Source organism: Oncorhynchus gorbuscha, linkage group LG05, assembly GCF_021184085.1.
Source record: "Oncorhynchus gorbuscha isolate QuinsamMale2020 ecotype Even-year linkage group LG05, OgorEven_v1.0, whole genome shotgun sequence".
NCBI lineage: Eukaryota > Metazoa > Chordata > Actinopteri > Salmoniformes > Salmonidae > Oncorhynchus > Oncorhynchus gorbuscha.
In genome coordinates this window covers 42,614,950-42,640,046 of record NC_060177.1, presented here as the reverse complement: position 1 = coordinate 42,640,046, position 25,097 = coordinate 42,614,950, and the positions used below count along the sequence as shown (strand labels likewise).

The window sequence follows — 25,097 nt, the reverse complement described above, 5'->3', positions numbered from 1 at the left end:
CATGCTGATAGAAATTTGATAAAACTGATTTAAGGTTCCCTGCATTAAAACCTGTTGTGCCTATAGGTTCCCAAGCGGGAACTACACCCCCCCCCCCCCCGTTCAACTCAAACGGTGGTGCAGGGAATGCAAATATTCTTAGAAATATTTAACCTACACACATTTAAAAGTCCAATAGCTCAAATGAAAGATAAACACCTTGTTCATCTACCCAGCGTGTCAGATTCTTAAAATGTTTTACGGCGAAAACACAACTATATTTATGTTAGACCACCACCAAAACAAAGAAAAAACGTAGCTATTTTGTCCAACAAAAGATAAAATGACAAAAGCAGGATTAAAAGAAAAATCATTCACTAACCTTTTGAAAATCTTCATCAGATGACAGTAATATGACATGTTACACAGTACATTTATGTTTTGTTCGATAATATGCATTTTATACCATAGATCTCGGTTTACATTGACGCCATGTTCAGAAAATTCTCCAAAATGTCCGGAGAAATTATAGAAAGCTACACCAGATAACAGAAATACTCATCATAAACTTTGACTAAAGATACATGTTCTACATATAGTTAGAAAGATACACTGGTTCTTAATGAAACTGCTGTGTCACATTTTTTTTTACGTTACGGAATTAGTTTACTATGCAATAATCTGAGACGGCGCTCAGACGTAAAAATATTTGTCGGAGTCAACAGAAATACAAAATTACAACATAAATATTTCCTTACCTTTGATGGTCTTCGATCAGAGTGTAGTGGAAGGAGTCATAGTTACACAATACATTGTTTTGTTTCATAATTTTCAATTCTAGTGTCCATGTAGTAGCATATGCTACCACTTTCAGCTCAATGCCCAAAAAATGACTTCTGGTCCAGAATAATTGCGCATCAAAATTTCCAAATGACATATTACAGGTCGATGAAACTGGTCAAACTAAGTGCAGAATCAAGCTTCAGGATGTTATAAATGTACAAAACGAATGGCATTCCAACCGGACAATCCTAGTTCATCTGGGGCTGACTTGAACAAAGGAAGCTCTCTTTCCCAAGCGCGCGTTTCATGCACATGAAAATCTTTGCGACACTTAGAACTACTCACCCCATAGGGTGAAAGTTCACAGCAAATGCTCCATTACACTTTCTACTGAATGAGGACATCTAGTGGAAGACATAAGTGTTTCCAGATCCATAACTTGTTGGGAAGGGAGGGGGCGATGACCTCAAAGTTGCCCCAACTTTCAGGATTTCAAAACTAGTTTGGAAGATTGCCTGCCCTGTGAGTTCTGTTATACTCATAGACATAATTCAAACGGTTTTAGAAGCTTCAGAGTGTTTTCTATACAATATTAATAATACTATGCATATATTAGCAATTTAGGACAGATTTTGATGCAGTTTACTATGGGCACGCAGTTCATCCAAAGGGGAAATACTGCCCCCTATCTCTAACAGGTTTTAAATCCGCTTCAATCAGTATAGATGAAGGGGAGGTGACTGGTTAAGTAAGGCTTTTTAAGCCTTGCGATAATCGAGACATGGAATGTGTATGTGTGCATTTCAGAGGGTTAATGAGCAAGACTAAATATTTTTAAGTGCCCTTGAACTGTGTATAGTAGTAGGTGCCAGGTGCACCGGTTTGAGTGTGTCAAGAACTGCAACTCTGCTGGGTTTTTCACACTCAACAGTTTCCCATGTGTTTCAACAATGTTCCACCACTCAAAGGACATCCAGAGAACTTGATAACTATGGGAAGCATTGGAGTCAACATGGGCCAGAATCTCTGTGGAATGCTTTTGACACCTTGTATAGTCCAGGGCAGAAGGGGATGCAAGTCAATATTAGAAAGGTGTTTCCAATGTTTTCTAGACTCAGTGAGTTATTGTCAAGTATTCAGGATTGCAGGGATGCCACACTCCCACAGCCACCCCTACAGATGTAGGATCTTCATTTGAACCCATTTGCTACATCAAGAAAATAATCTTGCAGCAATAGGAAATGTTAATTATTATGTGGATTATAATTAATGGACATGTTTTGTAGGGGTTGATGCATTTTTGCATTAGTGCAAATCAAGTCTGATATTTTAAAGTGGAAATTCTAAACGTTAGAATCCTTTTTAAACCTCAAATACACTACAAAATAGCATTTCCTGCTGTGCAGGAAGTTTCTGAGCAATAGAATAGGTATCAAATTACGATCCTATATCTGTAAGTACTTAAACAAGCACAACAACACATGGACAAAGACATGCATTAACAAACTGTCATATACAGTACATCCACATACATAATACATTGACATAATGTTCATATAATTATGCATATACTTTGCAATGCATATTAAGAAATATAAACATAATTAACTAACATGCAAATTAATTACTTAAAAATCATACAATGTGATTTTCTGGATTTTTGTTTTTCATTCCGTCTTTCACTGTTGAAGTGTACCTATGATAAAAAAATGACAGACCTCTACATGCTTTGTAAGTAGGAAAACCTGCAAAATCGGCAGTGTATCAAATACTTGTTCTCCCCACTGTATATGTGCAAACACTTAATTAACTGTGGTCCTGTGTGGCTCATTCAGTAGAGCATGGCTCTAGCAATGCCAAGGGTAATGGGTTTGATTCCTACTCGGGCCACCCATGGGGAAAAATGTATGCATGCATGACTGAAAGTGACTTTGTACCTCTGCTAAATGGCAAAATATGATTTTGTTCTAAGTGATGCACACCTAGCTTAAATGACAGCACAATATGTGATTCAATACATAATATTTGACCATTTGAAATGTATGTTTTAATAAAATGAATAAATACAATAAAATACATGAAATAAGCCTTTCAGACCCCGAAACATGAGGACGATAAGATTTGTGTGTGTGTGTGTCAAATCTCACTTTATTTGTCACATGCTTCATAAATAGCAGTTGTAGACTAACAGTGAATTGCTAATTTATGAGTTATTTTCCAACAATGCAGAGGTAAAGAAATACTTTTGAATGAAAATTGAAATAGTGACACGAGGAATAGATACACAGTGAATAACAAAAAACTATAACGAGTAAATATAACAGGGCTATATACAAGGATTCCCAGTACCAAGTCAATGTGCAGGGTTTCCAAGCAATTGACGTAGCTATGTACATATACAGTTTTTGATTTTTTATTTTACCTTTATTTTACTAGGCAAGTCAGTTAAGAACAAATTCTTATTTTCAATGACGGCCTAGGAACAGTGGGTTAACTGCCTGTTCAGGGGCAGAACAACAGATTTGTACCTTGTCAGCTCGGGGATTCGAACTTGCAATCTTTAAGTTACTAGTCCAACCACTAGGCTACCCTGCCGCCCCAGTCGGAAGTTTACATACACTTAGGTTGGAGTCATTAAAACTTGTTTTTCAACCACTCCACACATTTCTTGTTAACAAACTATAGTTTTGGCAAGTAGGTTAGGACATCTACTTTGTGCATGACACAAGTCAGTTTGCCAACAATTCTTTACAGACAGATTAATTCACTGTATCACAATTTCAGTGGGTCAGAAGTTGACATACACTAAGTGTATGTGCCTTTAAACAGCTTGGAAAATTCCAAAAAATGATGTGATGGCTTTAGAAGCTTCTGATTGGCTAATTTACATAATTTTAGTCAATTGGAGATGTACCTGTGGATGTATTTCAAGGCCTACCTTCAAACTAAGTGCCTCTTTGCTTGACATCATAGGAAAATCAAAAGAAATCAGCTAAAACCTCAGAAAAACAATTGTAGACCTCCATAAGTCATGGTTCATCCTTGGGAGCAATTTCCAAATGCCTCAAGGTACCACGTTCATCTCTACAAACAACAGTACGCAAGTCTAAACACCATGGGACCACACAGCCGTCATTCCACTCAGGAAGAAGATGTGTTCTGTATCCTAGAGATGAACGTACTTTGGTGCAAAAAGTGAAAATCTGTCTCAGAACAAAGGACCCTGCTGGAGGAAACAGCTTCCAAAGTATCTATATCCACAGTGAAACAAGTCGATATAACCTGAAGGGCCACTCAGCAAGGAAGAATACACTTTTCCAAAACCATCATAAAAAAGCCAGACTACAGTTTGCAACTGCACATGAGGACAAAGATGGTACTTTTTGGAGAAATGTCTTCTGGTCTCATGAAACAAAAAATGTAACTCTTTGGCCATAATGCCGATCGTTATGTTTGGAGTAAAAACTGGGGGACTGCAAGCCGTAGAACACCATCCCAACCGTGAAGCACGGGGGTGGCAGCATCATGTTGTGGGGGTGCTTTGTTGCAGTAAGGACTGGTGCATTTCACAAAATAGATGGCATCATGAGGAAATAAAATTTCATGGATATATTGAAGCAACATCTCAAGACATCAGTCAGGAAGTTAAGGCTTGGTTGCAAATGTGTCTTCCAAATGGACAATGACCCCAAGCATACTTCCAAAGTTGTGGCAAAATGGCTTAAGGACAACAAAGTCAAGGTATTGGATTGGTCACAAAGCCCTGACCTCAATCCCATAGAAAATGTGTGGGCAGAACTGAAAAAGTGTGAGTAAGCAAGGCCTTATAAACCTGTCAGGAGCTCTGTCAGGAGGAATGGGCCAAAATTCACTCTTATTGTGGGAAGCTTGTGGAAGTCTACCCGAAACATTTGACCCAAGTTAAACAATTTAAAGGCAATGCTACCAAATACTAATTGAGTGCATGTAAACTTCTGACCCACTGGGAATGTGATGAAAAATAAAAGCTGAAATAAATCATTCTCTCTTACTATTATTCTGGCCTTGAATCTATGGATATATGGTAACACACACACACAAACACACACATTTGTTTTACTATACTTGTGGGGACCAAACAATTTATTCCCATTCAACATCCTATTTTCCTTAACCCCTAACCTTAACCCTAAACCATAACCCTAATTTTATCCCTAAACCTAATCCCTAAGCCTAAAATTGCCCTTTTCCTCGTGTGGACAGGTGATCTCTCTCTCTCTCACTCTCGTTATTTAACATACATGAAATGTCCTATATATTAGAAGGCGTTTCTGTCTCAAAAAATGCATTTGGATGAAAATGTATTTTTTCAAATGGCTTTATATTACAGTTCTGCCAGTTGAGCCCACCATCATCATGGTACCATTTCCCCTCTTTTCTATCCCTCTCTCTGTTTCCCCCAGATTAAGCAGAATGACAAGATGAACCAGGTGAACATGTTCTCCAAACAGATCGACAAAAAGGAGCCCGTGAAGGGTGGCCTCATGTCCTACACCCTGACTGACCTGAAGATCCCTGTCTCCTATGAGATCCGCCTGGCCCCCATCACCACCTACAGCACCGGAGACTATGTCAGTCGCACCATCCAGTACTCAGAGCGTGAGTAGCAACTTGCTTGCGCCTGGAGCCAAAGTGGCCACTCTGATGATACTAATATTAATAATAATAATCAATAACTGGCCAAGTAGGCCTTTTTTGTGTTCATTTTGGCATTTATTTAAATACATTTTTTTAGTGAGTACTACTACAGTTATGTATTAGGGTATAGTGATAATCTATGTGTATTTCCTTTTTCACAGCCTACATTTACCCAAGACCTTCAGGTAAGAATATCTTTATTTCTTTCTTCCCCCCATTCTCTTTCACTCTTCCTTTTTTCCCCCACTCCGCCCTCTCTCTGTTTCTCTCCTCTCGTCAGACAATTTGGTTCAATTACGCCGCTCAGGCAGGGGAAGTGGAGAGTGACGCCAAACGAGCACAATTAAAATCACATTTTCTCCAACCACGCAGATTGGAGAACAACAGAAAACAAATTGAGGAAGTGCACGTACGTCGCTGAGTGGGACATGAATCATAATAGATTATGTTTCTATCATAACACCAATGTGAATGGGGTACAGGCTTCATCCCAAATCCCCTATTTAGTGTGTTACATTTGACAAGGGCCCTGTTCAAAAGTAGTGCACTATGGAGGGAATACGGTGCACATTTGGAACGTACCTACAGTCAATGGCTGACAGTGTGTGGCTAGCGTAATTTGTATGAGTATGTGTTTGTGTGAGCGTGTGTGCGTGTTTAACATGTAGCAATGTTAACGCTTTTGATGGGTATTATTGCTCCAGAGCATACATGGAGTGCCTGTGTGTCCAGTTGCATGTGTCCTTCCATTGACAATGCTTAGTGAATACCACAGCCAGCAGTGGATTTGTGTAATGGGTTGAAATTGATGTGATGGTTGTGGTAGGTAGGAACTTTGTGGATTGTTGGAGGGTAGTATTAGGTTTTAGTTAGTTTGGGTGATTCAGAGATGAAAAGAACAGAGAATTGTTACTGGAATGCAAATAGGTTCTTGAAGTGATTCATTGGTCATTTTAAAACGTCAAACTTTGTCTCTCCTCTCTCTCTCTCCCTCTTTTTCACCATGACTTGGTAATGTGTCGTAATTTTGTCTCTCTTCTCTCTTTGATCCCTCACTCTTCCCTATTTCCTCTGCCTCTTTTTCCTCACTTCTTTGTGTCTCTGTCGCTATCAATGTTATTGCTCATCCTCTTCAACCTCTGTATTCTCGCTCTTTCTATATCCCCTTCTCGCTCATACTCTCGCTCTCAACAGACCACGTCTGTGGCTTTGAGGACGAGCGCATCTGTGGTTTCTCCCAGGACCGGGGTGACAAGTTTGATTGGACTAGACAGAACCACCTGACCCAGAACCCCAAGCGCTCGTCCAATACCGGCCCAGAGATGGACAGGAGTGGAAACAAAGAAGGTATCTTCCTGAAATGTACACACATCCCTTTAAGCAGTGTTAATTTTGGCAGTTACTTTTTTCGTTAGTTGTAGTTATTATCAGTCGACTTAAACTCTGGACTTTATTTCTAGTTTTAGTCACAGCCATTTTAGTCACATGACAGTCAGTGCATTTAAAAAAAACTTCCATAGTGTGCACATTCAGATAGCCTTTCAGATAGCCCAGATCTCCTCATAAAACTTAGCTGGCAACATTGATATTGTAGCAGATTGATGTAACCAATGCCAGCCATAATTAGTTGGCGTTCCAATTCATCCCAAAGGTGTTCAATGGGGTTGCGGTGCATGCCAGTCAAGTTCTTCCACATCTTGGCAAACCATTTCTGTATGGACCTCGCTTTCATGCTGAAATAGGAAAGGGGAAAGGGGTTTCCCAAAAGTTGGAAGCACAGAATCCTTTAGAATATATCATTGTATGCTGTAGCATTAAGATTTCTCTTAATTTCCCCTAATGGACTTAGTCCGAACCATGAAAAATAGCCCCAGACCATTATTATTCCTCCACCAAACTTTACAGTTGGCACTATTCATACGGGCAGGTAGTGTTCTCCTGGCATCCGACAAACACAGATTTGTCCATCAGACTGCCAGATGGTGAAGTGTGATTCATCACTCCAGAGAACGTGTTTCCACTTCTGTCCAATGACAGAAAACTTTACACCACTCCGGCTGAAACTTGGCATTGTGCATGGTGATCTTAGGCTTGTGTGCGGCTGCTCGGCCATGAAAACCCATTTCACTAAGCTCCCGAGGAACAGTTATTGTGCTGACGTTGCTTCCAGAGACAGTTTGGAACTCAGTAGTGAGAGGTACAGACAATTTTTACGCGCTACAAGCTTTAGTGCTCGGTGGTCACACTACTGAGTTTCTGTAGCTTACCACTTCGCGGCTGAGCCATTGTTGCTCCTAGACGTTTCCACTTCACAATAACAGCACTTACAGTTGACCTGGGCAGCTCAAGCAGGGCAGGAATTTGACGAACTGACTTGTAGAACAGGTGGCATCCTGTGACGGTGCCATGTTGACAGTAACTGAGCTCTTCAGTACGGGCTGAATCTTCTGCAAATGTTTCTATGGAGATTGCATGGCTTCGTGCTCGATATTATACACCTGTCAGAAGCGTGTGTGTCTGAAGTATCTGAATCAAATTATTTGAAGGGGTGTATATTTAGCGTATAAAAATGTTTTAATAAAATACTTATATATACACAGTACCAGTCAAAAGTTTGGACACACCTACCCATTCCAGGGTTTTCCTTAATTTTTTATATTTTCTACATTGTGTAATAATAGTGAAGACATCAAAACAATTAAATAAGACACATGGAATAATGTAGTAAGACAAAAAAGTGTTAAAACAAATAAAAATATATTTTATATTTGAGATTCTTCAAAGTAGCCACCCTTTGCCTTACTCATATTTACATACGTATTCAGACCCTTTACTCAGTTCTTTGTTGAAGCACCTCTGGCAGCGATTATAGGATCAAGTCTTTTTGGTTGTGATGCTACAAGCTTGGCACAACTGTATTTGGTGAGTTTCTCCCATTGTTCATTGCAGATCCTCTCAATCTCTGTCAGGTTGGATGGGGAGTATCGCTGCACAGCTATTTTCAGGTCTCGCCAGAGATGTTCAATCGGGTTCAAGTCTGGGCTCTGGCTGGACTTCTCAAGGACATCAGAGACATGTCCCAAAGCCACTCCTGCATTGTATTGGCTGTGTGCATACCGGTCATTAAAAATATTAATGCGAGTAGACCACTTATTGGCCAGCTCATCCTCCTCTAGACCACTGATTGACCAGCTCATTGGCCAGCTCATACTATATCATACTATACTGAACAAAAATATAAATGCAACATACAAAAATGTCAAAGATTTCACTGAGTTACTGTTCATATAAGGAAATTAGTCCATCAAAATCAATGAATTCGGCCCTAATCTATGCATTTCACATGACTGGGCAGGGGTGCAGCCATGGGTGGGCCTGGGAGGGCATATGCCCACCCACTTGGCAGCCAGGCCCACCCAATGGGGAACCAGGCCCAGCCAATCAGAATGAGTTTTTCACCACAAAAGGGCTTAATTACAGACATAGATACTCCTCAGCACCTCCTCCCCTCGATCCCACAGGTGAAGAAGCCGGATTTGGAGGTCCTGGGTGGCATGATTACATCTGGTCTGCAGTTGTGAGGCTGGTTGGATGTACTACCAAATGTTCTAAAACGATGTTGGAGGTGGCTTATGGTAGAGAAATGAACAGTCAATTATCTGGCAACAGCTCTGGTAGACATTCCTGTAGTCAGTATGTCAATTGCACCTCAACACTTGAGACATCTGCGGCATTGTGTCGTGTGACAAAACTGCACATTTTAAAGTGGCCAATAATATTATATGGATTATCTTGGCAAAGGAGAAATGCTGACTAAGAGGGATGTAAACCGATTTGTGCACAAACTTTGAGAGAAATACCTTTTTTGTGCGTATGGAGCATTTTTGGGATTCTTTATTTCAGATCATGAAACACTTTACATGTTGCGTTTATATTTTTGTTCAGTGTACATGAGGAAATAGCAAGCATTATTTTTATAGTCTGTTTGAGATACAAGGTTTTTGAAGTGTTTTTTTCCCCCCTCCAATTTATGCTTTAGCCGCAATTACAAGAATAGGACAGAATTAGCAGAATAGTTAACTGAATATGAACTTTTATATGTGAGATTAACACTTCATCTACAGACTGTACCACAGATGGCCATAATTAAAAGGTCCAGCGATGTGATATCTCTGATGTTGCAGTCACAAAGAGGGATGGCGTTTTCTTTGCCGCTTATGTTGAGTAACATAGGTATAGGTATTTCATGGCAATTACAACTGTCATACCTATTTGCGGCATGCAGAATTCACCAGGATTTACAAATAATCCCAAATGTAAAATGGGACCAAAACCACCGTCTCGAACCATATGTGTCTCTCCCTCCCCTCTCCCCCTTCTAGGTTACTACATGTACATCGAGGCCTCTCGTCCGCGGGTCGCTGGGGACAATGCCCGTCTCCTGTCCCCTCTCTACAATGTTACTGCTACCAGAGGCCCCAAGGGCTCCGGTCGTCTCCCCTACTGTGTCTCATTCTTCTACCACATGAAAGGCAAGCACATCGGTGAGTACCTGAGCCACATAAGTTCAGAAGTAAAAGCAAGTAGCCTTGTCCAAGCCATAATGTTTCTATAGCGTAAGGCAGCTTGACGTACAAGCTAGTATCACAGGGCTTTACTCCCAATCTATGGCGGTCCTAGTCCGGGCCCTGATGTTCTTAGCACCATTTTGCCATTTTGCCATTTTTGAGGTTGTTAGGGTCAGTGTTGAAAAGCTATTGTAATATAGGGGTTCAAGCGTCAGTGAGGGGTCTGTGTGTTTGAGTGAGTGAGTGAGGTGAATGAATGAGTGGTTGAGTGAATGCTCATCTGTATTTGTGCACGTGTGTGTGTGTGTGTGTGTCAGCACTTTCCTCTCTGCCCATGTTGCATCAGGGACAACTGCTCTCAACTGCTGCCCTGCACATCCCCAAGAATGGCACAGCTGGCACACACTACCCCTACACTGCTCCCCTCACCAGGTGGCCTTGCCGACCTCACCCCTCCACACACTCCACCTGGCACAGATGATGCCTCAGCCGACTCAGCATCAGACACACGGGCGCGGGCATACACGCGCACACACACACACACATACACATGCATTGCACGCACACACACACAGGCATGCACAAACACACAAATATACATGCACGCCTGCACAAGCATGTACATACATACACACAGGCACAACCACATACACAGGCAGACAGACAGACATGCTCTTACTCACGTGGCACACACTAACACACGCACGCACTTACACCTACATGCGCACTTACACCCACACATAAACACACACACAAGGCAGACTGGCATAGCCCTGGTGAGGGGATGTGCAGTTGCTGTCGTGAGACCCACGTATGAATGTCTAGGGAAAGGTTGGCATGCTTACTATATCATTGTCTTACTAGGACTCGACAATAGATGACAATGAGCACAATGACATAGATAGATTGTGGGAAAACTGTCAGTTTCAGAACCATAAGCTTTATTTCTCCTCTGTCAAAAGCCCACTTCCACCGCACTCCACTTGTAGAGTGTGTTTCAGATACACCCCATCTGTGTGTGTACGTGCATGTGTGTGTGTGTGTGTGTGTGTGTGTGTGTGTGTGTGTGTGTGTGTGTGTGTGTGTGTGTGTGTGTTTGTGTGCACGTGAGTACATGTGACAGTTTTTCTGTCAGTTTGTGGGTGTGTGTATGTGTTCCTGCATGCGTGTGTATGTACTCCTCAAGGGCAGGGTGGTGGTGGGAAGAGAAGGGGCCAGAGGGGGTGTCGCTGGGTGATTTACGAGAGGGGGTGTGACGCAATCAGTCACTGGGGAAGTGGTTCATCATAGTGCGTGCTATCAGATGGGTTTATCAAGTGTATAGATCTCATGGCACACTTTGTCGATGTCAACAACCGGGCACTGGTGATTTATGGGTGTGGAGGGTGTGTGTGTGTGTGTTTTTGGTTTTACAATCCTTGTGGAGACCAGAAGTCCTCACGAGGATAGTACAGATGTCGGCTCTTAATATGACCCATCTTGTTGCAGGAGGAAAATAATCCTGCAGCATTTGTGTCAAATTGGCTGGATGTCCTTTTGGTGGTAGAACATTCTTGATACACACGGAAAACTGTTGAGCGTGAAAAATTCAGCAGAATTGCAGTTCTTGACACACTTGTGCCTGGCACATACTACCATACCCCGTTCAAAGAAACCTAAATATTTTGTCTTGCCCATACACCATCTGAATGGCACACATACAAAATCTATGTCTCAATTGTCTCAAGGCTTAAAAACCCTTCTTTAACCTGTCTCCTCCCCTTCAGCTACACTGATTAAAGTGGATTCAACAGGTGATAAGTGATCATAGATTTCACCTGGATTCACCTGATCAGTCTATGTCATGGAAAGAGCAGGTGTTCCTAATGTTTTGTACAGTCTGAGTATATACATGACTCACCACCTGGATTCGGTCTTATGTAGCAAAATATGAAATGGTGTTTTTTACAAATGGTATATCATACACTGCATTAGAGGAACAATGGGAAATTATTTCTGATTTGAAAGTTGACCAACTTGTGAACTCACTTTTGAGATAATTGCCCTTTGAGTGATTTGGTATCTAGTGAAAAGCTCCTCTTTGTCTACACCCACTCATCATTGTTCACAACCTCCTAAGCTTTATCCTCATCCATCTCGGAGTGCTCTTGGAGCGCACACCTGACGCTCCGGCCGATGATTTGTTTACCTATGGATAACATGAAAACAGCCTAACCAGCTCTGCTGGCAACAACTTCATTACGCTTTTTTTGCAGAAGTATACTGACATTGGCCATATTCAACGGGTGCTGTACACACGTCATGTAACATTATCTAATGAGCTAGCCAGCTAACGTTAGCTAGTTAACCTCTCTAGGGTATGTGGGACGCTAACGTCCCACCTGACCAACATCCAGTGAAAGTGCAGGGCGCCAAATTCAAACAAACAACAAAAATCTCATAATTAAAATTCCTCAAACATACATATACACCATTTTAAAGATAAACTTGTTGTTAATCCCACCATAGTGTCCGATTTCAAAAAGGCTTTATGACAAAAGTATACCATGCAATTATGTTAGGTCTGCACCTAGTCACAAAAAATACAGCCATTTTTCCAGCCAAAGAGAGGAGTCACAAAAAGCAGAAATAGAGATAGAGATAAAATGAATCACTAACCTTTAATGATCTTTGTCAGATGGTAATCATAGGACTTCATGTTACACAATACATATGTTTTGTTCGATAAAGTTCATATTTATATCCAAAAATCTCAGTTTACATTGGTGCGTTATGTTTGGCTCGAAAACACACTGCGAGTTTTCAGGGAGCTACATCAATTTACAGAAATGCTCATAATAAACGTTGATAAAAGATACAAGTTTTATGCACAGAAGTATAGATATACTTCTCCTTAACTTCTTGATACTACCCATCCCGCATGCGGGAGTGTAATCATTGCCTAAAACTAATTAGCATAACGCAGCGGACATAAATATCCCTAGAAAATGTTCCTATTCATGAAAATCACAAATTAAATATATTGAGACACAGCTTAGCCTTTTGTTAATCACACTGTCATCTCAGATTTTTAAAATATGCCTTACACAAATGCTTGTCTAGCGTTAACTGTAAGTTTATCATAGCCTAGCATATCATTATGCCTTGCTGGCAGCAGGCAACATTTTCACGAAAATAAGATAAGCAATCAAATTAAATCATTTACCTTTGAAGAACTTTGGATGTTTTCACTCAGGAGACACCCAGTTAGATAGCAAATGTTCCTTTTTTCCAAAACTATTATTTTTGTAGGTGAAATAGCTCCCGTTTGTTCTTCACGTTTGGCTGAGAAATCGACCGGAAAATGCGGTCACTACAAACGCCAAACTTTTTTCCAAATTAGCTCCATAATATCGACAGAAACATGGCAAACATTGTTTAGAATCAATCCTCAAGGTGTTTTTCACACATCTATTCGATAATATATCTGTCAGGACAATTGGTTTCTCATTGGAAGCGATTGGAATAATAGCTACCTCAGTATTTTACGCAAGATTTTCTGCAGGAGCCATCATGTGACCACTTGCTCAATGTGGTCCCTTACGGCTATTCTTCAACATAAATGCGTAAAAAAATGCCACAATGCTGTAGACACCTTGGGGAATATGTAGAAAACGTATGCTCATTCGTAGCCCATTCACAGCCATATAAGGAGTCATTGGCATGCAGCGCTGTCAAAATATGGGGCACTTCCTGATTGGATTTTTATCTGGGTTTTGCCTGTAACATCAGTTCTGTTGCACTCACAGACAATATCTTTGCAGTTTTGGAAACGTTAGTGTTTTCTATCCAAAGCTGTCAATTATATGCATAGTCGAGCATCTTGTCGTGACAAAATATCCTGTTTAAAACGGGAACGTTTTTTATCCAAAAATGAAAATACTGCCCCCTAGTTGCAACCGCTGTATCAGATTTCAAAAAAGCTTTACGGAAAAAGCAAACCATGTAATAATCTGAGTACGGTGCTCAGGCACAAAAACAAGTCATGCAGATACCCACCATGTTGTGGAGTCAGTAAAAGTCAGAAATAGCATTATAAATATTCACCTACCTTTGATGATCTTCATCAGAATACACTCCCAGGAATCCCATTTCCACAATAAACTTTTGTTTTGTTTGATAAAGTCCATAATTTATGTCCAAATACCTCCTTTTGTTAGCGCATTTAGTAAACAAATCCAAACTCACGAGGCTCGGGCAAGTCCAGGCGAAAGTTCAGATGAAAAGTTCAAAAGGTTATATTACAGTTTGTAGAAACATGTCAAACGATATATAGAATCAATCTTTAGGATGTTAACATAAATCTTCAATAATGTTCCAACTGGAGAATTCCTTTGTCTTTTAGGAATGCAATGGAACGCAGGTCGCTCTGCCAGGCCTCATACTCAATCAACTCTCATTCAGCCCCCACTTCACAGTAGCAGCCTCAGACAACGTTCTAAACATTCTGTTGACATCTAGTGGAAGTGCAATACGACACTGTATATTCGACAGGCAATGAGTTGAAAAACTACAAACCTCAGATTTCCCACTTCCTGGTTGGATTTTACTCAGGTTTTCGCCTGCCAAATGAATTCTGTTATTCTCACAGACATCATTCAAACAGTTTTAGAAACTTCAGAGTGTTTCCTATCCAATAATACTAATAACATGCATATATTAGCTTCTGGGCCTGAGTAGCAGGAAGTTTACTCTGGGCACGCTTTTCATCCGAACGTGAAAATGCTGCCTCCTATCCCAAACAGGTGTTAACTGACTTGCCTAGTTAAATAAAGGTCAAATTCAAAATACAAATAATGCACATTGTTTTTATCTACAAAAGACCAACATAGCTACGGTTTTAATAAAAAAAACTGTGTGCTAGAAAACCTTGGAATAGGATGGGTGGTGTACAGTACCCGTCAAAAGTTTGGACACACCTTCTCATTCAAGGGTTTTTCTTTATTTTTGCTATTTTCTACATTGTAGAATAATAGTCAAGACATCAACACAATGAAATGGAATCATGTAGTAACCAAAAAAGTGTTTAACAAATCAAACTGTATTTATATTGTATATTCTTCAAATTGCCACCCTTTGCCTTGATGACAGCTTTGGACACTCTTGTCATTCTCTCAACAAGCTTCACTTTAAATGCTTTTCCAAGAGCCATGAAGCAGCACTCCATCACTCTCCCTTACACAGCCTGGATGACTCCCTTACACAGCTTGGATGTGTGTTGGGTGACAGTCCCACTAAGCACAAACCAGATGGGATGGCGTATCTCTGCAGAATGCAGAATTAGCAAGTATCTTCTTGTTTTTGATGTCTAGTAGTGGTTTCTTTGCAGCAATTCGACCATGAAAATTATGGCCTGATTCACGCAGTCTGCTCTGAATTGTTGTTGAGATGTGTCTGTTACGTGAACTCTGTGAAGCATTTATTTGGGCTGCAATGTGATGTGCAGTTAACTCTATTGAATTAATCTTCTGCAGCAGAGGTAACTCTTACTCTTCCTTTCCTGCAGCGGTCCACACAAGAGCCAGTTTCATCATAGCGCTTGATGGTTTTTGTGACTGCACTTGAAGAAACTTTCAAAGTTCTTGAAATGTTCTGGATTGACTGACTTTCATGTCTTAATGATGGACTGTCATTTATCTTTGCTTATTTGAGCAGTTCTTGCCATAATATGGACTCAGTCTTTTACAAAATAGGGCTATTTCTGTATACCTTCCCTTCCTTGTCACAACACAACTGATTTTGTTCAAACGCATTATGAAGGAAAGAAATACCACAAATTAACATTTAACAAGGCACACCTATTAATTGAAATGCATTCCAGATGACTACCTCATGAAACTGGCTAAGAGAATGCCAACAGTGTGCAAAGCTGTCATCAAGGCAAGTGTGGCTACTTTGAAGAATCTCAAATATGAAATATATTTTGAATTGTTTAACACTTTGTTGGTTACTACCTGATTTCATATATGTTATTTCATAGTTTTAATGTCTTCACTATTATTCTACTATGTAGAAAATAGTAAAAAATGAAGAAAAACACTTGAATGAGTAAGTGTGTGTCACGCGGGACTAGGTGGGTGCAGGAATCAGACGCAGAGAGAGAGAGTAACTGAGTTGAAGTGCTTTACTCTTGCACACCAAAATAATAAGCCCAACAAAATACAGGACACTATACAAGACAACCCAAAAACCACAGGGTGCCAAGTAAATAAAATAAAATAAAACCACTACCTAACATGCACACACGTAACATTAAGACAATCCCGCACAAAACAAGGGCAGGTCAAACTACTACATATAGCGAAGCTAATTCAACCAAAATAAACACAGGTGAAACTAATAAGACAAAAACCAACAGACAAATGAAAAAAGGGATCGGTAGCGGCTAGTAGGACGGCGACGACGACCGCCGAGCACCGCCCGAACAGGCAGGGAAGCCAACTTCGGCAGAAGTCGTGACAGTGTGTCCAAACTTATGACTGGTACTGTAGGCATTGTGGAGCTTGTGAAATTCCTTTCTTATTGGCTTCAATTCTTACTAATCACTTAAAATAGATGTTTTTTTTCATGGTTTTTACGTTGAAAGGTGATTATACAACATTGTTATGCAACATTATAATACAGCATAACACAGAAATAAAAGTAACAATACACGATAATAACAAATGGCAACAGAAATCATGTAGTTATTAGTATTTATTTAATATTATCAGCTGATTTTCCAGAGGGACGCGAAAAACCAGAAACCCATTTAAGCAAATATGGAGTAAACTGGAAAAATTCCCTAATCTCTTTTAACAATACAATCGAGCAAGCTCCTAGAAAATATACAAATTATCAACATGTAGCCTACTCATTAACTATCACTTTAGGTGGCTCGGAGAGCAAGGCATGAAGTGGCACAAACTGCTTAGTATTCTGCACAAGCAGAGTGCCTCTTCTCCCACTGACAGCCTAGTCATCCACTTCTGTGGAAACGACTTGTGATACACAAAGGGGGCGGCACTGGTGCAGCAGATGCATAGATTTATAGGTGGTCATCTGAATGTTTCCTGGGACAACATTGGTCTTCTCTGATATCGCACAGCGGAGGAGCTGGATGTTCCAGTGTGACCAGAAGATAAACAAGTGCATGGAAAGGGCCCTGTGCTACATCAAACAGCTAGTGTCTGCATTTCAGTGAACACAATCCGCCACCCTGCCACTAAGCAGTGTGTCCCTGGGATGTAACGTAGGGGTGGAGTGCATGTGACAGATGGGGGCAATGAGTTGAGAGTTGGTCTCTAGAGTCTCCCCCGTTCTGTCCTCCATAGTAGCAAAACGGAGAAGGGTGCAATTGTGGCCCGCAATTCTGGGCGTTCCTGCATGTGGGTATTCCTGCAACGTTAGGAAACCCTCTTTATACTTCTTTAAGCTTGGATTCCGGTACACAGCTGGTAATGCACCATAACGTTGGATGCCACCCGCCGATTAACCCCCTAGTAGCCAGCTATCTAGGACAATGGTAGACCGTGTCCTTCGTCCCTCCCCTGCCCGTCGGGCATTGTTTTCCCGCTATTCTGTTAATGACGGAGAGGGCAGGTGTTTGGCAGGCGTTAGGACACTGGTGCACAGCAGGCGGGATAGTAGCTAAAAACTCAGATAAGACTTGAATTTATCTTTTCTTTTGACAATTTAATCGCATAGACAATCACACCTCTCTTCCAGTTCCACAGTCCTGAAAGTTTTGGCCTAGGTCTCTATGTCTCTACCCCACTCCCCTGTCTCTCATCTATTTATTTCAATTCAATTCAAGAGGCTTTATTGGCATGGAAAACATATGTTTACATTGCCATAGCAAGTGAAATAGATAATAAACAAAAGTTTAAAAAACAATAAAAGTTTTTACAAAAAACATTACACTCACAGAAGTTCCAAAAGAATAAAACATCTCAAATGTGTCATGCAGGTGAATGAGGACCCAAAAGCGACTTGGCAAAAACAGAGTCTTTAATCCAGAAAAGTAATTCTACAAACATAAGACATAATTCACTCGTAATGACGAGAACAGACTGGAGACTCGATCAAGAACTGCAGGTTGCCTCGGGAAGGCACTTGAACCTAGCAGACTCAGACACCTGCTCTCCACGCAGCATCTGAGGGAAACACGACACGACAGGGCGATACACAGACACAGCACGGTGAACAATAGACAAGGATCCGACAGGACAGGAACGGAAAACAAGGGAAGAAATAGGGACTCTAATCAGGGGAAAAGATAAGGAACAGGTGTGGGAAGACTAAATGATTGATTAGGGGAATAGGAACAGCTGGGAGCAGGAACGATAGAGAGAGGAGAGAGAGGGAGGGGGAGAGAGAGGGATAGAAAAAGGGAACGAACCTAATAAGACCAGCAGGGGGAAACGAACAGAAGGGAAAGCATAATGACAAGACAATCTAAGACAAAACATGACAGTACCCCCCCACTCACCGAGCGCCTCCTGGCGCACTCGAGGAGGAATCCTGGCGGCAACGGAGGAAATCATCAATAAGTGAACGGTCCAGCACGTCCCGAGACGGAACCCAACTCCTCTCCTCAGGACCGTAACCCTCCCAATCCACTAAGTATTGGTGACCCCGTCCCGAGAACGCATGTCCATGATCCTACGTACCTTGTAAATAGGTGCGCTCTCGACAAGGACGGGAGGGGGAGGGAAGACGAACGGGGGTGCGAAGAAAGGGCTTGACACAGGAGACATGGAAGACAGGATGGACGCGACGAAGATGTCGCGGAAGAAGCAGTCGCACAGCGACAGGATTGATGACCTGGGAGACACGGAACGGACCAATGAACCGCGGAGTCAACTTACGAGAAGCTGTCGTAAGAGGAAGGTTGCGAGTGGAAAGCCACACTCTCTGGCCGCAACAATACCTAGGACTCTTAATCCTGCGTTTATTGGCGGCTCTCACAGTCTGTGCCCTGTAACGGCAAAGTGCAGACCTCACCCTCCTCCAGGTGCGCTCACAACGTTGGACAAACGCTTGAGCGGAGGGAACGCTGGACTCGGCAAGCTGGGATGAGAACAGAGGAGGCTGGTAACCCAGACTACTCTGAAACGGAGATAACCCGGTAGCAGACGAAGGAAGCGAGTTGTGAGCGTATTCTGCCCAGGGAGCTGTTCTGCCCAAGACGCAGGGTTTCTGAAAGAAAGGCTGCGTAGTATGCGACCAATCGTCTGATTGGCCCTCTCTGCTTGACCGTTAGACTGGGGATGAAACCCGGAAGAGAGACTGACGGACGCACCAATCAAACGACAGAACTCCCTCCAAAACTGTGACGTGAATTGCGGGCCTCTGTCTGAAACGGCGTCTAACGGGAGGCCATGAATTCTGAACACATTCTCGATGATGATTTGTGCCGTCTCCTTAGCGGAAGGAAGTTTAGCGAGGGGAATGAAATGTGCCGCCTTAGAGAACCTATCGACAACCGTAAGAATCACAGTCTTCCCCGCAGACAAAGGCAGACCGGTAATGAAGTCTAGGGCGATGTGAGACCATGGTCGAGAAGGAATGGGGAGCGGTCTGAGACGACCGGCAGGAGGAGAGTTACCCGACTTAGTCTGCGCGCAGTCCGAACAAGCAGCCACGAAACGGCGCGTGTCACGCTCCTGAGTCGGCCACCAAAAGCGCTGGCGAATAGACGCAAGAGTGCCTCGAACACCGGGATGACCAGCTAACTTGGCAGAGTGAGCCCACTGAAGAACAGCCAGACGAGTGGAAACAGGAACGAAAAGGAGGTTACTAGGACAAGCGCGCGGCGACGCAGTGTGCATGAGTGCTTGCTTAACCTGTCTTTCAATTCCCCAGACTGTCAACCCGACAACACGCCCATAAGGAAGAATCCCCTCGGGATCAGTAGAAGCCACAGAAGAACTAAACAGACGGGATAAGGCATCAGGCTTGGTGTTTTTGCTACCCGGACGGTAAGAAATCACAAACTCGAAACGAGCGAAAAACAACGCCCAACGAGCTTGACGGGCATTAAGTCGTTTGGCAGAACGGATGTACTCAAGGTTCTTATGGTCTGTCCAAACGACAAAAGGAACGGTCGCCCCCTCCAACCACTGTCGCCATTCGCCTAGGGCTAAGCGGATGGCGAGCAGTTCGCGGTTACCCACATCATAGTTGCGTTCAGATGGCGACAGGCGATGAGAAAAATAAGCGCAAGGATGAACCTTATCGTCAGACTGGAAGCGCTGGGATAGAATGGCTCCCACGCCTACCTCTGAAGCGTCAACCTCGACAATGAATTGTCTAGTGACGTCAGGAGTAACGAGGATAGGAGCGGACGTAAAACGTTCTTTTAGAAGATCAAAAGCTCCCTGGGCGGAACCGGACCACTTAAAACACGTCTTGACAGAAGTAAGAGCTGTGAGAGGGGCAGCAACTTGACCGAAATTACGAATGAAATGCCGATAGAAATTAGCGAAACCTAAAAAGCGCTGCAACTCGACACGTGACCTTGGAACGGGCCAATCACTGACAGCTTGGACCTTAGCGGAATCCATCTGAATGCCTTCAGCGGAAATAACGGAACCGAGAAAAGTAACGGAGGAGACATGAAAAGAGCACTTCTCAGCCTTCACGTAGAGACAATTCTCTAAAAGGCGCTGTAGAACACGTCGAACGTGCTGAACATGAATCTCGAGTGACGGTGAAAAAATCAGGATATCGTCAAGATAGACAAAAACAAAGATGTTCAGCATGTCTCTCAGAACATCATTAACTAATGCCTGAAAAACAGCTGGCGCATTGGCGAGACCAAATGGCAGAACCCGGTACTCAAAATGCCCTAACGGAGTGTTAAACGCCGTTTTCCACTCGTCCCCCTCTCTGATGCGCACGAGATGGTAAGCGTTACGAAGGTCCAACTTAGTAAAGCACCTGGCTCCCTGCAGAATCTCGAAGGCTGATGACATAAGGGGAAGCGGATAACGATTCTTAACCGTTATGTCATTCAGCCCTCGATAATCCACGCAGGGGCGCAGAGTACCGTCCTTTTTCTTAACAAAAAGAACCCCGCCCCGGCCGGAGAGGAAGAAGGCACTATGGTACCGGCGTCAAGAGACACAGATAAATAATCCTCGAGAGCCTTACGTTCGGGAGCCGACAGAGAGTATAGTCTACCCCGAGGGGGAGTGGTCCCCGGAAGGAGATCAATACTACAATCATACGACCGGTGAGGAGGAAGGGAGTTGGCTCGGGACCGACTGAAGACCGTGCGCAGATCATGATATTCCTCCGGCACTCCTGTCAAATCGCCAGGTTCCTCCTGAGAAGTGGGGACAGAAGAAATGGGAGGGATGGCAGACATTAAACACTTCACATGACAAGAAACGTTCCAGGATAGGATAGAATTACTAGACCAATTAATAGAAGGATTATGACATACTAGCCAGGGATGACCCAAAACAACAGGTGTAAAAGGTGAACGAAAAATCAAAAAAGAAATAGTCTCACTGTGGTTACCAGATATTGTGAGAGTTAAAGGTAGTGTCTCAAATCTGATACTGGGAAGATGACTACCATCTAAGGCAAACATGGGCGTAGGCTTGTCTAACTGTCTGAAAGGAATGTCATGTTTCCGAGCCCATGCTTCGTCCATGAAACAACCCTCAGCCCCCGAGTCAATCAAGGCACTGCATGTAGCACCCGAACCGGTCCAGCGTAGATGGACCAACATAGTAGTACAGGATCTAGATGAAGAGACCTGAGTAGTAGCGCTCACCAGTAGCCCTCCGCTTACTGATGAGCTCTGGCCTTTTACTGGACACGAATTGACAAAATGTCCATCAAATCCGCAATAGAGGCACAGGCGGTTGGTGATCCTCCGTTCCCTCTCCTTAGTCGAGATGCGAATACCTCCCAGCTGCATGGGCTCAGTCTCTGAGCCAGAGGAGGGAGATGGTTGCGATGCGGAGCAGGGAAACACCGTTGACGCGAGCTCTCTTCCACGAGCTTGGTGACGAAGATCTACCCGTCGTTCTATGCGGATGGCGAGAGCAATCAAAGAGTCCACACTGGCGGGAACCTCCCGAGAGAGAATCTCATCTTTGACCACTGCGTGGAGTCCCTCCAGAAAACGAGCGAGCAGCGCCGGCTCGTTCCAGTCACTAGAGGCAGCAAGAGTGCGAAACTCTATAGAGTAATCCGTTATGGATCGATCACCTTGGCATAGGGAAGCCAGGGCCCTAGAAGCCTCCCTACCAAAAACTGAACGGTCAAAAACCCGAATCATCTCCTCCTTAAAGTTCTGGTAATTGTTTGAACAATCAGCCCTTGCCTCCCAGATAGCTGTGCCCCACTCTCGAGCCCGGCCAGTAAGGAGTGAAATGACGTAAGCAACCCGAGCTCTCTCGCTAGAGTATGTGTTGGGTTGGAGAGAGAACACAATATCACACTGGGTGAGAAAGGAGCGGCACTCCGTGGGCTGCCCGGAGTAGCAAGGTGGGTTATTAACCCTAGGTTCCGGAGGCTCGGCAGGCCAGGAAGTAACAGGTGGCACGAGACGAAGACTCTGGAACTGTCCAGAGAGGTCGGAAACCTGAGCGGACAGGTTCTCCACGGCATGGCGAGCAGCAGACAATTCCTGCTCGTGTCTGCCGAGCATGGCTCCTTGGATCTCGACGGCAGTGTTACGAACGTCTGTAGTCGCTGGGTCCATTCTTTGGTCGGATCCTTCTGTCATGCAGGTGAATGAGGACCCAAAAGCGACTTGGCGAAAACAGAGTCTTTAATCCAGAAAAGTAATTCTACAAACATAAGACATAATTCACTCGTAATGACGAGAACAGACTGGAGACTCGATCAAGAACTGCAGGTTGCCTCGGGAAGGCACTTGAACCTAGCAGACTCAGACACCTGCTCTCCACGCAGCATCTGAGGGAAACACGACACGACAGGGCGATACACAGACACAGCACGGTGAACAATAGACAAGGATCCGACAGGACAGGAACGGAAAACAAGGGAAGAAATAGGGACTCTAATCAGGGGAAAAGATAAGGAACAGGTGTGGGAAGACTAAATGATTGATTAGGGGAATAGGAACAGCTGGGAGCAGGAACGGAACGATAGAGAGAGGAGAGAGAGGGAGGGGGAGAGAGAGGGATAGAAAAAGGGAACGAACCTAATAAGACCAGCAGGGGGAAACGAACAGAAGGGAAAGCATAATGACAAGACAATCTAAGACAAAACATGACAAAATGTCATATGTCTATATACAGTGTTGTAATGATATGCAAATAGTTCAAGTAAAAAAGGGAAAATAACTAAACATAAAAATAGGTTGTATTTACAATGGTTTTTGCTCTTCACTGGTTGCCTTTTTCTTGCGTCAACAGATCAAAAGATCTGGCTCCTGTGATTGCACACTGTGGTATTTCACCCAATAGATATGAGTTTATCAAAACTGGATTTGTTTTCAAATGCTTTGTGGATCTGTGTAATCTGAGGGAAATATGTGTCTCTAATATTGCCATACATTTGGCAGGAGGTTAAGAAGTGCAGCTCAGTTTCCACCTCATATTGTGGGCAGTGTGCCCATAGCCTGTCTTCTCTTGAGAACCAGATCTGCCTACAGCGACCTTTCTCAATAGCAAGGCTATGCTCACTGAGTCTATACATAGTCAAAGATTTCTTTATTTTTGGGTCAGTCACAGTGGTCAGGTATTCTTCCTCTGTGTACTCTCTGTTTAGGACTAAATAGCATTCTCGTTTGCTCAGTTTTTAAAATTTAATTATTTCCATTGTGTCAGGGTAATTATCTTTTTTGTTTTCTCATGATTTGGTTGGGTCTAATTGTGTTGCTGTCCTGAGGCTCGATGGGGTCTGATTGTGTTTATATACAGAGCCTCAGGACCAGCTTGCTTAGGGAACTCTTCTCCAGGTTCATCTCTCTGTAGGTAATGGCTTTGTTACGAAACGTTTGGGAATCACTTCCTTTTAGGTGGTTGTAGAACAGCTCTTTTCTGGATTTTGATCATTAGCGGGTATTGGCCTAATTCTGCTCTGCATGCATTATTTGGTGATTTACATTGTACACAGGATATTTTTGCAGAATTCATGTCACTTCTACACCCCCTTCCCCTCTCCAACATCACCTGTTTACTAACCACCGGTCCTGGCAACCATCATTACGCGTACCTGGCATTAATCATTACGGACACCTGCACTTCATCATGAGGCACACCTGGACTCCATTACCTCACTCATTAACCCCCCTTTATCTGACACTCCCTTAGGTTCATTCCCCAGGCAGTATTGCTTCTGTTTCATGTTAAAATGCTACGCTGATGGTGTATTGTTCTTTGGTTTGTTAAACTTACCACCTGCTTCTCGACTCCCAGTGCCTACAATTCTACATGCAGTTTCAATTTGGTGTTTGTCCCATTTAGTGAATTCTTGGTTGGTGAGAGGCCAGACCTCACAACCATTAAGAGCAATGGGCTATATAACTGATTCAAGTATTCTTTGCCAGTTCCTAATTGGTGTGCCAGATTATATATTCCTTTTGATAGCATAGAAGGCCAATCTTTCCTTGTTTCTCTGATTGTTCACATCTTTGTGGAAGTTTCCTGTGGCGCTGATGTTTAGGCCGAGGTGTGTATAATTTTTGTATGCTTTAGGGCAGGTATTCCCAAACTGGGGTACACATACCCCTGGGGGTATGCCAAGGAAATGCCTGATAGCTTGAAAGATGTTTTGGACACTACAGTGAAAATTGTTAACTTTGTTAAAGCAAGGCCCCTGAACTTTCGCGTATTTTCTGCATTATGCAATCATATGGGCAGTGACCATGTAACAGTTTTACAACATATTGTGCTGGTTATCAAGGAGCAAAGTATTGTTAGCAAATTATTTTATTCTTCAATAACAAACTCCAAAGCAAATCGGATGGAGGAAAATGGGTTTATTCAGAGAGGACAAATCAAGATGTTATGCTGGAAGATAAATGTTCAGTCTCCCCTGTCCTCAGCTTTTCCCCACCGAAAAAAGGAACAGGATTCCATT

At 42.9% G+C, this 25,097-nt stretch overlaps 1 protein-coding gene across 1 annotated transcript in view; it reads left to right on the top strand.

The window, feature by feature from the left end:
- Positions 1–25,097, top strand: part of LOC124035945 (MAM domain-containing glycosylphosphatidylinositol anchor protein 1-like) — a 447,455-nt gene that overhangs the window by 362,638 nt on the left and 59,720 nt on the right. The window contains exons 13-16 of the mRNA XM_046349921.1: positions 5,205–5,400; positions 5,601–5,624; positions 6,634–6,786; positions 9,822–9,983. Coding sequence (XP_046205877.1) covers positions 5,205–5,400; positions 5,601–5,624; positions 6,634–6,786; positions 9,822–9,983 — 535 coding nt within the window. The remainder of the gene's footprint in view (positions 1–5,204; positions 5,401–5,600; positions 5,625–6,633; positions 6,787–9,821; positions 9,984–25,097) is intronic.